General features: G+C 41.0%; 1 protein-coding gene across 1 annotated transcript in view; it reads right to left on the reverse strand.

Moving 5' to 3' along the window:
- Positions 1 to 3,176: 3,176 nt before the first annotated feature.
- The window catches only part of col6a1 (collagen, type VI, alpha 1), a 32,937-nt gene continuing 19,119 nt past the window's right edge, over positions 3,177 to 16,994 (reverse strand). Inside the window, exons 26-35 of the mRNA XM_061839723.1 lie at positions 10,750 to 10,815; positions 9,347 to 9,382; positions 8,943 to 8,979; positions 8,743 to 8,751; positions 8,502 to 8,635; positions 8,085 to 8,191; positions 6,755 to 6,941; positions 6,506 to 6,677; positions 6,395 to 6,424; positions 3,177 to 5,113 (exon numbers count right to left, since the gene is read on the reverse strand). Coding sequence (XP_061695707.1) covers positions 4,509 to 5,113; positions 6,395 to 6,424; positions 6,506 to 6,677; positions 6,755 to 6,941; positions 8,085 to 8,191; positions 8,502 to 8,635; positions 8,743 to 8,751; positions 8,943 to 8,979; positions 9,347 to 9,382; positions 10,750 to 10,815 — 1,383 coding nt within the window. The 3' untranslated portion in view covers positions 3,177 to 4,508. The remainder of the gene's footprint in view (positions 5,114 to 6,394; positions 6,425 to 6,505; positions 6,678 to 6,754; positions 6,942 to 8,084; positions 8,192 to 8,501; positions 8,636 to 8,742; positions 8,752 to 8,942; positions 8,980 to 9,346; positions 9,383 to 10,749; positions 10,816 to 16,994) is intronic.

The raw sequence follows: 16,994 nt of genomic DNA on the forward strand, positions 1-16,994 counted from the left end.
TTTTCTTAGCTGCTTATCCTCGCAAGGGTCGCAGGGTGTGCTGGGGCCTATCCCAACTGTCGTCGTGCAGCCCTGAACTGGTTGCCTGAACGGGTTGACAGACAAAAGGCGCACTCGCAATCCCAGCTAAGGGCAATTTAAAGTGTCCAATTAATGTTGCATGTTTTGGGGATGTGGGAGAAAACCCACACAGGCACATGCAAACTCCACAGAGGCGGGGCCAGGATTGAACCCAGGACCTCAGAACTGTTAGGCCAAGGCTCTTCAGCTGAACCACCGTGCCGCCTACACAGTGAAGAAAATAAGTATTTGAACACCCTGCCATATTGCAAGTTCTCTCACTTAGAAATCATGGAGGGGTCTAAAATTTTCATCGTAGGTGCATGTCCACTGTGAGAGAGATAATCTAAAAAGAAGAATCCTGAAATCACAATGTATGACTTTTTAACGATTTGTGTGACACAGCTGCAAATAAGTATTTGAACACCTGAGAAAACAAATGTTAATATTTGGTACAGTAGCCTTTATTTGCAGTTACAGAGGTCTGTCACGACCCATCGGAACGGGAGTAGGACCCAAATGCAAGGTAGTTCGTGGAGAAACGTTTATTATTCAGTGGTCACGGATCGGGCAGGCAGTCAGGTGCAGCAGCGGTAGTTGGGACGTCGGGCGAAGAGAGTAGGTGGGCGGGCAGGCAGGAGTCGGTACACGGGAGAACGATCAAAGCAGGCAGATGTGTCAAAGGAGTCAGGCTTACGTGGTTGGTCGGAGAACAGGCGAAGGTCGGTACACACGGGTTGTCGATCACGGATACGGGAGTACTCGAACGGGACATGAACCTCAACGATCTGGCGCGGACCAGTCGTCATCGGGGTCCTATAAATACACAGGATAATCAGCCCGCATGAGGGGCAGGTGTGCGCCTCCCAATCAGCGCAACCGGGCGGACACCCCACAACCCGGGCTGGAGCGGCAGGATCATGACAAGGTCAAACGTTTCCTGTAGTAGTTCACCAGTTTGCACACACTGCAGGAAGGATTTTGGCCCACTCCTCTTCACAGATTTTCTCTAGATCAGACAGGTTTCTGGGCTGTCGGTAAGAAACACGGTGTTTCAGCTCCCTCCAAAGACTTTGTATAGAGTTTAGGTCTGGAGACTAGCTAGGCTACACCAGAACCTTGATATGCTTCTTACGGAGCCTCTCCTTGGTTTTCCTGGCTGTGTGCTTCAGGTAATTTTCATTTTGAAAGACCCAGCCATGACACATCTTCAATAACCTGACTGTGGGAAAGAGGTTGTTCCCCAAAATCTCACAATACATGGCCGCAGTCTTCCTCCCCTTAATACAGTGCAGTCGTCCTGTTCCATGTGCAGAAAAAAAGAAAAAATAAACAAAGCATGATGCTACCACCCGCATGCTTCATAGTAGGGATGGTGTTCTTGGTATGGAACTCATCTTGCTCCAAAAACGGTTAGTGGAATCATGATCATCTCATCTGACCACAAAGCTTTCTCCCATGACTCCTCTCTATCATCCAAATGGTCATTGGCAAACTTAAGACGGGCCTTGACATGTGCCGGTTTAAGCAGGGGAACCTTCCGTGCCATGCATGATTTCAAACCATGAGGTCTGAGTGTATTACCAACAGTCACCTTGGAAACGGTGGCCCCAGCTCTTTTCAGGTCATTGACCAAGTCCTGTCATGTAGTCAACCTATCTAAGGATCATTGAGATCCCACGAGGTGATATCTTGCATGGGGCTCCATTCCGATTGAGATTGACCGTCATGGTTAGCTTCTTCCATTTTCTATGATTGCTCCAACAGTGGCCCTTTTTTCACCAAGCTGAACGACAATTTCTCTGTAGCCCTTTCCAGCCGTGTGGAGTTGTACAATTTTGTCTCTGGTGTCTTTGGACAGCTGATAGACACGTTCAAATACTTATTTGCAGCTTTATCACACAAATAAATCTTTAAAAAAAAATCATACGTTGTAATTTCTAGATTTTTCTTTTTAGATTATCTCTCTCACAGTGGACATGCACCTATGATTTCTAAGTGGGAGAACTTGCAATATAGCAGGGTGTTCAAATACGTATTTTCTTCTATCTATCTATCTATCTATCTATCTATCTATCTATCTATCTATATCTATCTATCTATCTATCTATCTATCTATCTATCTATCTATCTATCTATCTATCTATCTATCTATCTATAAATAATGATCTGGGCCTACTCATGTAAAATGATTTGAAGTTTCCTTGAAAAACTATGATGAGAATGTGGCAAATAAGATAATTCAGTGAAAGATTTAGAAGGAGCTGAGTGAATCTTTAAAAAACAATTCTCTTGTTCATCTTTGATCTTTTTGGTGTTTACAAATATAAAACAGGACAAATCAACCATGAGAATGAAACACATTATTAATTATATTCATGTTTTATCTTTTCACACAAAAAATGTAAACAGGATTAGAAGTTATGTGCATATAAAGATTTAATTAAAAAAACTTTATTTACCTTTTATTTTCTACAGTAGATGCTTTAATTTCCCAGTAATTGGAAAATAGTGCTATATAAGATTTTTTTGTCACGTCACTAATTTAGAATTTAGTTATGAGTCCAATTTATACTAAGACTACAATATTAACTGTCAAGTTATGATTTATTACCAATTGAGTAATTTAGTCACTAGCTAGTGTCTCGAATGTTCCTTTGCTGCAATAAATTCAATTTATGGTTGCATGCTCATCATCTCACTTTTTCATTTCGTGGTAACCAAAAACAAAAAAAGCAAACCGCACAAGACTTGCTGACGTCTTTCGTGATGACAAGCATGATGATGGTTTGAACTTTTTTTGACTTTTGAAGTATACTTTCCCAGGATTTTTAATTTGTTCAACAGCTTTGGAGTGTTCGACTTTGAAGGTATGTTGTCTGTCTGCGATTGGCTGGCAACCAGTTCAGGGTGCACCCTGCCTCCTGCCCAATGACAGCTGGGATAGGCTCCAGCACTCCCGCGTTCTTGTGATAAGAGAATGGACGGACGGATGGATGGACTTTGAAGGTTCCGCTACAGTACATCCGCAGACGAGGAATCTGAATGTTTTACAAAAATGGTGTTTGTGTACATGCATATGAGTAAACAAAAGCCATCAGAGACATTTTTTGTGTAACAACCTTTATTGAAGCACTTTCGCCATTCCTAAGGTTGTGTACCCTCAGGGAATAATAATCTTCTTTACGTGGCTGATACACAGACTAATAGCACCACAGGTAATGACAACTGTACAGTAACTGTGTGCCACTTGTTGGCAGTTACACAAAAGTGAGGAGCTGACACTTTTTCAAGGGTTCTACTAAGTGGGTGGCTTTGTGGCGGTGGCAGGGGCTTTGGTTGGTGGCTTTTCCAACCTTCAACCACGACAGATGTTTTCCTAACTAATGAAATACGAAGGACTGTTTACGTGTGTGTGTGTGTGTGTTTGACAGAATCCTCTCAAGCCGTGCAGAAATTTTACAGCAGGTGTGTGTCATTCTGTCATTTGAACCGGTGGGCCGGGCAGAATTGTTTATGGAACAATCACCCAAGGTTAAGAGTGGAAAGGAAGCGCTTCAACACACTTGCATTTACGTTTCGGACACACGCCAAGCCATGCACACACACACGCACGCATGATGGCACATGTGGCGCCCAGCTGTTCTCATTAGTCACAGGTGAAGCGCTGATAGGTTTTCTTCAAGAGGCCACATGATGTCACATCCTGTTTTCCGCTTTAGTAATCCAACACAGATTTCAAGACACGTTCGTTACTCAGCTCAGGAATATATTTCGAGTTGGAATTAACGGCCACATCGCTTTCGATATTCAATTAACACAAAATAAAGAATCATAGAGATTTATTTTGAATGTGGTACAGTAAGCCATGCTCATGTTTTCAATTGACATCTGTGCCCGATTCAAGTTAAGTACCAATCAAAAAGTTGGCACACATGTTCATTCATCTTGTTGTTCAATCTTTTAGTTTTGAAGCATAAAAACATTTGAGGGGTACACACATTTTAAAGGGTAAAAACTTTAGATTTTGATGTGGGACGATAACTATAAGTCAGATACAGAAATGCAATTGAAATATCACTGAAGCAAGTTTTCGTCCATGTTGAAATGAGCTGGAATGGACCAAGGCCAAACCTTTTTCACCTGAGGTGGGTTGAACCCCGATTAAGGCCTCAGAGGCAGCAATTTCCTTCAGTCTAAAATCCAAATATACTTTGTGTTATCATTCATTCGTGTTGTAGTCTAACAAGCCAATCTAATGCAGCCCCTTGGTGGTCTACATTTGAGGCTCCTCTTGAAGACAATCATCAGTTGCTTTGTGACAAAAAAAAACAAACAAACCCAAAACCAAAAAAAAAAAATCAGTGTATGGTAAATGAGACTGACTATTCATAATGGGACTAAAAATTGAAAAGTGTTGGTCCTGTTTGTTATTCTGGGCCCTGCACTCAAGGCATGGACACTCTTCGGGAGACGGTTTGGTGGAAGACTCCGCGAAGCAAGGAGGGGTAGTCTGCCACCCGGAAGAGGTGCCGCTGAGCGTAATTGATGTCATCACGCTGTCCCCTGCTCACCAGCGTGCGGAGGTTGACCTCATTCACTTGGCTGCCCACCGCGATGACAAAGAGCTCCAGCCCGGCGTCGGCCAGCTCCCGAACGCGCTTCTCCAGGACGGCCTCAGTGACGCCCTGAGACCTGCCGTCTGAGAACAGGACCACCTTCCTCTTGTTTCCGGTGGCATCGCCGCGGCTCGGGAGGGCCTTAATGGCGAAGTCCATGGCCTCTAACACGTTGGTGCCGTCGTTTTGGAAGGCCATCTCATTGATGTGATAAGACAACAGGGTCATGTTGGTCGTCAGGCCTTGCTCCATGCGGGCGTTGCGGCTGTATTGGCCCACAGCCACTCTGACGTTCACGTTCCTCTGCTTCTTAGCGTTCAGGAAGCGCTCAACCAACCGGTGCACGAAGGTCTTGCTTGAGTCAAAGTTCTTCTGACCCACACTGGCCGAGCTGTCCATCATCAGCAGGATGTCGTGACTTTGAGAGAAGGAGACTGCGGCAAACGGGACACAGCAAATTAATATGACTGATATGAGAGCTGCTTATACTCTACACAATATATTATTGACCCATGATGTAGACCTCAAGAGGTCGTCAATATGCAAACCTCAGTCCACATCTGGACCCAGAACCGGCCTTCCATATTGCAGCACACCTATTTTTGCAAAATTGCTTGATGAACGCTTGAAATGTAAACGCTGCTACTTGTATGAGATTGACATAGTCTTATATAAGATGGTATTTTTTCCTCATCACTATGATGTAAATATACTGTATGCTTTGTTGTACTTTAAAACAAGAAAATAGTGAAAATTTCATTTAATTAAAAAAAAGTCCCTATTTTTGGGGAATTTAATATGCCATGTTGAAGTGCTCTTATTTTTAATAATTCAATAGTAAATGCATTGTAATACTGTAGAATTGTGTACTTTTTTCCCCATTTTTAAATTTTAAAGTTGGTGAAAACAAAAATATTTGGGACCAAGTTATTACGCTGTTCCTGACTTCAGCTTGAATATATTTTTCTGCACTAAACTTCTCATAATTTGAACTAAATTAACAGTTATCACCCTTTAAAACTGCACACTGACACTTGATGCTGATTGCAATTATTGCATTTATTTTCCTTCTCCTTAGTGTATTTATATTTGAATTTTTAAATTTTCATCATTACCATCTATGTTTCATGTTGCACCATCGGCTTGAAAAAAATACTTACACTTTCAATAGTAATAAAACCAATTGGAAATCTGTGCAATATCAACACAATTTTGCGCCAATAACAATATCTATTCTGATATCATATTTGCCTTAAAATTCAATCTAATTCTTGGCAATTTTAAGAAGTCTTTTCTTAATCTGTTATGTAATCTTATAAACTATATATATGGACTACACAACTAAATCAATACACGATTGATACAATAAAAATAAAACACCAATACTATATCTCGTAGTCAAATATATCCAACCACTTTTTTAAGGAATGCAGTAAAAGGCAAAGAATTCCTCCCAAAATACAACATAGTGTTTCAAGCAACATTCCATTGTTCCTGCCATTCACAGTACTCACAAAGCAGGAAGGAAAAAAAATGAAAGGAAATATAACAGCATAGACAACAGCAGATTCTATTGGACGACGGGCATATCTACAATATTATGTCATTATGTCTTACCGATTTCAGCTTAGCAACTACGCGTCTCATTACTTGAACATGCAAGTTCCAATAGAACTGCAAAATGAACAAAATTGTGATTTAAAAATGGGACTTACTTGGGCATTTGTAGTCTGGGCACTTCTTATCTGGACGTGAAAACAACACATTCTGTGTCAGTTTACTTAGAAGTAAAATAAAAAAAAAAACTTTGTTCCAGTTTCCAATACCTTGACAGATTTTGGAAGTGAGGTTCTGCAGGAACGTGTCATCAAGAAGCTCGGCAAAGTTGTCCAGTACGAACGAAAAACCGGGTTTGGGATCACTTTTACACACCAAATCTCCAAGCTGCTCCTGGTTGGGCTGACGGCCCGAGTAGTCCTTCACGCCTAAACCTCCCACCTGGAGGCCAACGTCGTCATAGCTCATTTCGTGCCGCATGAGATTATGATGCTTGTCCTACAGTCTGAATCACTCACCCTGATGTTTTTACCACAGAGAACGTTGAGAGGAACAGTGTCCCTGCGGATGTCTGAGCGTCCGTCGGTGAGAACCAGAACCACGCGGTTGTCCTGCCTCATGAGCTTGATGGTGTTTTCCAGCGCATAATTCAGGGCCTCACCCGTGTAGGTGGCCTCAGCCAACCAGTTGAGGTCTTTCACCGCCCTGCACACAAACGGCCGCGCATCCATTACATTACGCATAGTGCGTGGTCAACATTTACCAACACGACGACTACCTTGGCAAGGATCACAGTTGACTTAGAGAAGAGCACTCTATTGTATTCACAATTACAGAAAAATGAACTAATTTAGGGTTGACCAGGACCCGCAAACTTCCCTTAAATAGACTGGATGAGTTGAGTGTGGAAAAATGTTCCTAACCCACACACCAATGACCTCGCCTCCATATAATAATGACCCAAAGCAATAATGACAAATGTATACACAAGAAACTTCAAAGCTGAACACGTCTGATGACGTCCCATTTGACTTCATGAGTTGTGAATTCAGCAAGTGTAGATTAACTCTGCAACACCCCCCCCCTGCCTCAATGTTATTGAAAGTTAATATATAAAAGTTGAGATTTTTTTTTTATGCTTTTAAATTAAGTAATGTTAAAAGTTCCCTTTATTCTGGTGACGACTATTTGACGGACTGGATTACTTCTACTTCACTTATTTCCACTGTAATTACATACAATTGTGTAAAGTTGTTGGTCTGTAAAGAAAAGGTTCACCACCACATACACACAAAAAGCCTGTGAAGAGCTAAATCAAATTATTTATCACTTCTTTTAAAGTTTTAATAATCCATCCATTTTCTTAGCCGCTTATCCTCAGAAGGGTTGCAGGAGTGCCGGAGCCTATCCTGTCAACGGGCAAGAGGCAGGATCCTGAACTGGTTGCCAGTCAATCGCAGGGCACATCAAGACAAACAGCCGCACTCACAATCAAACCTAGGGGCAATTTAGAGTCTCCAATTAATAAATGTTTTTGGGATTGGGGAGGACACCTGAGTGTTCGGAGAAAACCCACGCAGGCTATGGGAGAACATGCAAACTGCACACAGGGAGGGCTGGGATTGAACCCAGTCCTCAGAACTGTGAGGCCAATGCTTTTCATCTGATCCACCGTGCCGCCCCTTTTAATAATCCATTAAGAAAAAAAAAATGTCTGACACAAAGTTGTGATGTTTGAGATTAAACATTTGTGTGGATGTAGCAGTTGAGGTGCTACTTTACATGGCCAAAGAGTGAGAATTCAGAAAGCAGTGAGAGTTTTGTGCGTGTGTGTGCATGAGAACTCACTGCTTGAATTCAGTGAGAGTTGCAACGTTGCTGCCCAGCTGGACGACTTCTTGGGCTTTGGCTCCACTGTACTGCACGACGCTCACCCTGGACTCATTACCTGCAAACTGGAGGGGAAAAACGTGCTTTTTTTCTTTTTCAATCTGTTTGTTATGCCTATCATGATGTTTTCTTCTGTCAGCATTTCAGTGTTCCCAACCCTTCCTGACTAATTACATCCAAACAGGAAGAGGGGAGTCTTTGGGGAAACAAATGAGAGCCAACTCTAAGATGCAGTCTTTGTTATTTTTCTTCTTCTTTTTTTTCCTGTTCTCATAGTTTTATTAGCTAACATCTCTGAGGAAGCTTTTTTGCATTCAGGTGCAGGGATGAATATGAAAATACAGAATACAGAAACAACACAGAGAAGGACATTACCTTGACCTGTTGGTCTTTGATCAGTCTGTCTACAACAGTGATGATAAAGTCCTTTGCAAGAGCAAAGTTTGTAGCGCCGATACTTTCTGAGCTGTCCACAATGAATGCCAAGTCCAGAGCTGCACATTTACACTCTGATGATACAAAAAGAAGAACAAGAAAATCACGCTAATTCTCAAGCCATAGGTTAGGAAGAGGAATTTTACAGTAGAATTTTCGGGAGGGTTCAGCACGAACTTACCGCAACAAGCTGTGATGCAGCCCAAAAAGACGGGAAAACACAGATAAAAAGAATGTTAATGAATCAGGGTGAAAAACTCTGCGTAACCTTGACATTCGTCAGGGTTTAATTGATTGTTATGCTGATCAAGAACTGATTAAAAAATATGGGGCTGCCAGGATGTGTATATTTGTGTATAAAAATGTGTAAATATAACTCACAGCAGAGCTTCATGATGATGTCCAGAATTTCACATTCCTGAGGAGACGGGCGGAGCGCATGTTAGTGTACGGCAATGCACTCCTCTAAATAAAATTATGTAACTTTTTAAGACAGCCAGGGCGGCTTTTCAAACAACATCAACATAAAAGCGGGGGGGAAAAAAGGAAAAAGGAAAACATGACGATGATATTTTACTGATGGTACTGTAAGGTGAAAGGCTCTGGGATTCGGTCTTCAGGAAATTGGATGTGTGGCTCCAGTGTGAACATAGGGTATCACATTCAAATGCAAAACTCAAAAAGTCCCGGTGGGGAATTGAGTTGAAGTCTCCTGTCTTGTGGCTAATATATGGGTGAGGGATCAGATTCAACTTTTTTTTTTTTTTTTTTTTAAATAGACTTACATCAGTTCCTGGTGGTCCAGGAGGCCCAGGAGGTCCCTAAAAGAGAGAAAAAGAGTGCATGATAGATATAGGGATACAGTAATTTGTCTAATAATTATTAATCTGGGTGCAGTAAAATATACATAAGTTACTGTAACCCCCCCCCCCCCCCCACACACACACACACACAGACTCATGCGACTTTTCCAACAACCACTTTCCTACTGCAACTGCACTTTCGGGATATGGTTGAGCAACACGTGAATCGTCCAATCATTCATCACCACGACATTTTATTCTCTCACTTGGCCGCAGAAAGAAAACATCTGTTTTGTTTTAACGAACGATAAACTCCCTTTAAGAGTTTTTCTCTCCCTCTGTCTCTCTCTCTTTCCTTTTGTCGAAGGCGCCTTGCTTGCATGTGTACGCCCAGGAAATCAGACAGACAGACGGGAGAGACAATAGCTCCATACACATGAACGGATGATTCTGGGTCTGGGAGACGTGCTGAGTCTGAGACGGGAGAGGTGGGACGGGTGAAGCGTGTGCATGGTGTGCAAAGTAACAGGGCTTGGGAGCTGACGGTTTTATTTGTGGAACATGCATCCAAACATATGGTTATATTTAGACGCATTCCTTTTTTTTTTTTTTTTTAACGCTGTCCAATTGGGAAAGGGCAAGGGTATTACACAAATTTTCCGATTTAAGATGATTCAAACTAGGGTGGTTATATTCTGTATGCCTATGCATGTGGTTTTTATGCTGTGTTGAGAGGCCAGAGGAGCTTGGTCACTGTGCGTCAACGGAATCAGGAGCAAGTCAGCAAAGAGAAAACTGCAACAAACAAGAATGATTATTATTCTTGTGCTTGCCTTCAATAGTATCATAGCACCAGAATGCTTTTTTTTTTTTTGTGGTCCCGCAGTGAAATTGGGATGCTAAGACCGACAGGGGCCACCCGCAAAAATCAAACAGGCCCTCTGACAACAAAGCAGAACCAGACTTAAGTGTTTCCTGCCTGCCTTGAAACATCTTAAGTGTTTCCTGCCTGTAACAACATCATCTGGCAAAATGCAAAGGAGGTCAATTTCTGTAAATACAATTAGCACACTTTTTCTTTTAGGATTAAAAAGACTAACAATTTTTTCAAGAGTTTTACCGCGTTATCGTTAAAAAATAATGGATTTCCTCGACCGACCATGTCGACACAGGGTCCAATCCTATTGATGCTGACAACATGCAGTCAACATTAATTTCAAAGAAGCGTTCATACCACATGGTGGGGGAGCGGGGGGAACGACGACACAACAAAAAAACCCTCACCCCCTCCCAAAGTGAGGAAGAGTCTACTGTGCATGTGTGGACCACAATCCAGTCAATGTCTCAATTTGCACACACAAAAATTCGGACTATGGCATACTTACTGATCTTCCCTCAGGTCCTCTGTGACCTTTGGCCCCTTTTGGTCCTGCAGGTCCTGGTTGATTGTTCTAAAAAAGAGGAAACATTTTACATTATATCACCCTTCAGAGGTATAAAAATAGATTTCTAAGTATTATTTACATCTACAAAGGTTTTCTTTGTTAACCATTGTAAACAAACGAGTGTTCTGGTGTAATGGACCGTATTCTGATTTTACTGACAAGAGGGATGTTGTACGAGTTAGCACACGTTTATAGAAGGGTTCGATGCAGATGTCACATCTTTATCTGCTGACGGTCTTCCAAAAGAGGAAATGTTATGAGGTTGTAATACATTAAAATCATATTTATATATATCTATATATATCAATAAATGCATGAAATTGTAAAATAATTTTGAGCGTTGAGAAAAAGGCTATATAACTGCAATGCATTATTATCTTTATCCATCTATGCATTTTCCATACTGCTTGTCCGCACAAGGGTCACTCTGGGCAATTAGCTGGCGACCAGTACAGGTTGTATCGTGTCTCTCGCCCAATGATAGCTGGGATAGGCTTCAGCACAATCGCGACCCTGTTGAGGATAAGCGGCAAAGAAAATGGATGAATGGATGGATGGCTATAGAAAATAGATTGACGGATGATTGGAACAAAAAGTAAAGACTTTCATTTTTGAGTATTACAAAGAATAAAGGTAGTTTCATAGGCCCAGGCATTACTCACGGAACGCTGAAAATACTTGCCATTTAGTATTGCCATATTAGACCTGTGATCACTTGTAACAGACATAAACCACATTTTTCTGACAGATGGTATCATATCTGAATATCATTTGTTTCCTTAAAGCCCCTAAATCCTCGAGGTCAGATGTTGTTGTTTTGGACCAATCATCTGCCATAGCAGTGCAGCTGCAGAGAAAGACAGTCTGAGCAACTTGTTAACGCTTATATTTGTTGAAGAAAATTACGATTTCACAGATTAAACTGCAAATTTCGAAAGGGATTTGGGGAATATTGACGGCTAATACACACAGCATCTGATGATTCCATTAAAACGGCTAGATTCTATAATTAAAAAGGCATTCGAAAACAGTTTCAAAATTTGCACCAATGCACAATGGCGGCAGTTCGACGATTGGAGCGATGTATGGCAAAACTACACAGGCATCACCACATGTGGTGCAACCCCACATTCATTCGGATCATAAATACTCATTTGCAGACCAACACGTCAGACAGAAAAGAGACACAGTTTTGGCGAAGGGGCAGTCTGGTATGCTGGAGTTACAAATCATCACACTATATCAGCTCTGCTTCTCGTTATGTTGAAAAAAAATTGGAAAACCAGCACTGTAGTTACTCTAAATCTACATCGACGACTCCCAGACATCTTTAGCTTGCACAGGAAGGAGACAAAGGATAATGCAAACCACCTGACTTCTAAGATGCTTGCACTGACGGGACATTTCTTTTTGTACACCTGGAAGATCTAATGTCATCCAATTCAAGAAAGACTCCAGCTCCCCGTGACCCTGAGCAGGATAAACATTACAGTATACAGAACATGGATGGATGGATGGATGTTTAGTTTTATGGGTGTAGATCACAGTGGCGTGAAACTGCACTACATCATGTTGAAGGCTGTAACTTAATAATGCACCAAAAATATCAAACATATCTCAGTACGGGTAATTTAGAGTCCCCACTGAATGCATGTTTTTGGGATTGGGGAGGACACCTGAGTGCTCGGAGAAAACCCACGCAGGCACAGGGAGAACATGCAAATGCCACACAGGCGGGGCTGGGATTTGAACCCCGGCCCCCAGAACTGTGAGGCAGACATTCTAACTAGTTGTACACGCTGACACCTGCTGTTTCACAAAATACTATAAATCCATTTTTATTATCCATCTTCTCTACCCCTTATCCTCAGGTGTGCTAGAGTCCATCCCAGCTGACTTCACGCAGGAGGTAGGGTACACCCTGGATCGGTAGCCAGCCAATCGCAGGGCTATTTCAACTATTCTCAGAAACTAAATATTAGAAAATTTTACAAACACAAGTTGTATTCTTTTAAAACAAATCAGTCGCTCATCCTGAACATTTTCAACAAAAGTTAATACTCTGTAACCTATGACTTCAACTTCATATACCAGGGGTGTCCAAACATTTTCCTCCAAGTGCTGCACACAGAAAAATTGATGGATGGAATTTGGAATTCTTCCCATTTAATTTATTGAACATGGTAAAACCAGTCTACCAAGCAAATACCTATTTTTTATCAATTCAAATGATTTAAAAACATTACTACATCACAGGAAAGGTCAAAGGTGATAAAGCAAATGTAGTTGCGGCCTGCAGCCCGTATCCCACTAGAACCATCTTCTTCTTTTCCTTTCGGCTTGTCCCGTTAGGGGTCGCCACAGCGTGTCATCTTTTGCCATCTTAGCCTATCTCCTGCATCTTCCTCTCTAACCCCAACTGCCCTCATGTCTTCCCTCACCACATCCATAAACCTTCTCTTTGGTCTTCCTCTCGCTCTTTTGCCTGGGAGCTCCATCCTCAGCATCCTTCTACCAATATACTCACTCTCTCGCCTCTGAACATGTCCAAACCATCGAAGTCTGCTCTCTCGAATCTTGTCTCCAAAACATCCAGCTTTGGCTGTCCCTCTAATGAGCTCATTTCTAATCCTATCCAACCTGGTCACTCCGATGTATAGAAAATGGCATACCGCATCCAAAGTTCGACAATCAACGTGACTCCTTGCTTATTTTAAGGCATCGCGTCGGGCGAGAGAAAGACTGATGGTACTATTACTGTTGCTTCTTACATCAGTGAACTTGCATGTAGTTAGGTCCAGACTTATTTGGACAATGGCACCGTTTGTATAATTGTTGTATAACCAATACTTCGATGAGTCATCTAATTTATAAACATGCCTGAGCCCAGTCTGTTAGCAGCCGTACACGTCCATGCCACAACACTACCTCATTCATGTTTGTCATGCTGTGGTAGTATCCTTTTAATCATTAGCTGTTCTATTTTTTAGCAGTACTTTACTCTTCCCATTACAGTATTCTAATACAAGGTGACCTTGGTTTGATTTGTTCACATAACCTGATTCTAGGACACTAGAGCTTTTTTCAGATGTTATTCTCTCAAAGTCACCACAGACTTTTCTGTTCTCGCACCTTGTTGTAAACGCTGAGGCCCCATTTTCGTGAAGGGTATTAAATTCAGCCCGGAAGGAGGTGTGATTTTGCACCGGAGGAGGGCTAGACTGGTGTTGATAATTTTGTAGGCATGGGCAGCCCGGCAGCTCTGACGGTGGGTGACTGTGACACTGCTGGAATCTTTCCCGTCATTCGCTGCCATTATTTTCTCAACTTATACGCATCTTCAAACAACCCAGACCAAAAAGAAATTCAAACTTTTATTATGGAAGAGCTAAACATTCCTCAGTTAAATAGAGAAATTAAACACACTATTGATGCCCCTTTAACCATTACAGAATTACATAATGCTTTAAAAATATGCAACCCGGATGAGCGCCTGGCCCGGATGTCATGTCTGTTGAATTCATTAGACATTTCTGGCCAACACTAGTGCCTCTATTTTTCAGAACAGTCAGGGAGATAAACGATAACGTGTGTGCCTTTTGGTGTGGAAAATATGGCGTTTATACATTGGATAGCAACATTACACAACTCGCAGAAAGCAACAGTGAACACAAATAGGATCACATCACAAAGTTTTACTTTACAAAGAGGAACCAGACAAGGATGTCCACTCTCACCAATGCTATTGGCAAAATCATCGAACCTCCTGGTAGTGTATGCCAAAAAGCTAATACTCTATTCAAACTCACCAGTGACAGAACACAAAATCATTCTGTATGCTAATGGTATTCTTCTTTATTTACAGGAACCAAAGTAATCTCTTCGGCAGTCTTCAATCTCATTCAAACATTCTCACAAAAATCTGATCAACTGGGCAAAATAACCATGCTTCCAACAATAGCAAATCCTGAAGATCAAATCCTAGATTATCCCATTCCCACAGGAAACTAAATATTTTGGTATTAACGTCTCACCAAAACTCGCAGCGATAACCCATTTAAATTACAGACCACTTTGTGGGGGAAAAAAAAGTCATCTGAATTAAGACAATTGAATAACTCTCTATTTCATTACTGGGAAGAATAGCCACAATGAAAATAAAAACCTTACTTCAAATAAATCATCCTCAATTATTCAATTAAGACCACATTTAAATGGTTTCAAACATTAAATTCTGACATAGGTTTTTATTCAAAAACAGGAAAAATATCATTAGTTTATCCACTCTAGGACTAACTTGAAGCCACAATGCTTCCAACATGAAAGACATTTTTTTTTAGCCAACTAATTACAATACCTCATCGAATCGATGCACCACAATGAGGACCATCACTCTTGGTTGGAATTGGAGCAGATTGACAACAGACTGCAACATCTTCAAACTAAAAAAAATATTTCTACAAATCTATAACACCATATCTGTTTCAAGAAGCAAATATTCACAACCCATTTCATGGCTTGGTGGAAAATCTACCAACTACAGGATCTCAATTAGCTCCCTTTATACTCTCACCAATCTGGCACAATTCAGATTACGAAATGAACAATATACTTTATTTTAATCACCCGGGAACAGCATGGAATTGATCACCTAGAACAACTATTTGATGATAATATTTTCAGGACACATAATTGAACTGTTCCAAGAATTTCAAATAACAGCAGGAATCCTTCTTCAATCTAATCAATTAAAAGCAGTAAAAAAAGAATAACAAAACTCCAGCGCACCCTTGAACTGACAAAATTTAAGCAAACAGTGAAGCTTCTTCCGCAAACGGGAAAAAAAACCCTCTCAAACGTTTATAAATTTATTTCCTGCTCTAAATCAACGTGCTTACCAATCACAAAATGGGAAGAAGACCTATATCCGATAACCGTAATTACTGGACACAAATATGTAACACTACGTTTATAATGACTGAAAACACTCATTTACAATTTAGACAAGTGCTCTATAGAATGCACTTTACCTGATACACTATACGGTTCATAAAATGGGCTTCTTTTCAACTAATATATATCTGCACACATTGGATCAAATATACCCCAGCCACCAATACACAGGCTATCTCGGAATGCACACCAATTCAATGCTTTTGGACTTCAATTATGCAAAAACTCTCTTATATTTTGAATTGCAGTATTCCCCTTTCCAAAGAGAGTGGATATTTGGCGACTTAAGTGCAACCGGACTCCCTCATATTCACAATCATGGCGTTTTGTGGTAGCCGCCGCTAAGAAAACAGTTCTACAAAACTGGAGAAAAATAAACTACTGTATAAACATCAACCATTGCCTAAATCTCATCATAGAATAAAATTATCAGCGGAACAAGAAAAAATATGGTAACTCTAGATTCTTGATTCCTTTGCCTGAATATTGTGTGATCTGACAATAATGACTATTTTGTAAGAGTAAAAGTAACTTTTTGACTTTTCTTCATTGTTGAGTTTATGGGTGTTCTATTATTATTCTTCCATATTTCATTTGTTTTATTTTTTTCTTATTCATTTATGTACTTGTGTTTTTTTCTAAAGGGGCGAGACTTTCTTTTCTCCTTCCTGATATGGGTGGGTGGGGGTAAACCACTGGATTGACATCCCGGAGAGCATTGATGGTGTGATGGTGGACTCGCCCATGTTCCGTAGGTGCTGGGGTGGTGCCAGCTGGCACCCGCTTTGACCTCCAATGAGCTCATTTCTAATCTTATCCAACCAGAACTTCAACATCTTCATTTCTGCCACCTCTCGCTCTGCGTCCTGTCGTCTTTTCAGTGCCACCGTCTCTAATCCGTACATCATGGCTGGCCTCACCACTGTTTTATAAACTTTGGAAATTCTGATATACCAAACTCCTCAAATGCTACACAAGACTTATTCAAGACACTACATGTCGCAAGCAGCGGTAGTAAAAACACTAAATGTAACAAACTTTGATTCAGACTTGGAATGAACTCATTACACATGGCGCGATTAAAGCAAGCAACAGACAATGGTTTCAATTTACTGAAAACACAAATTAAGGTCATCTGAAGGTTTACAAAATCGATTGCAGTGAAGCCCTGGCAAAGAAACCTCAGAATTTGGTGATATTCAAGCACTATAAACATCGCTTAGTCTCATCAC

The sequence above is a fragment of the Syngnathoides biaculeatus genome, chromosome 13 (assembly GCF_019802595.1).
Source record: "Syngnathoides biaculeatus isolate LvHL_M chromosome 13, ASM1980259v1, whole genome shotgun sequence".
Classification (NCBI taxonomy): Eukaryota; Metazoa; Chordata; class Actinopteri; order Syngnathiformes; family Syngnathidae; genus Syngnathoides; species Syngnathoides biaculeatus.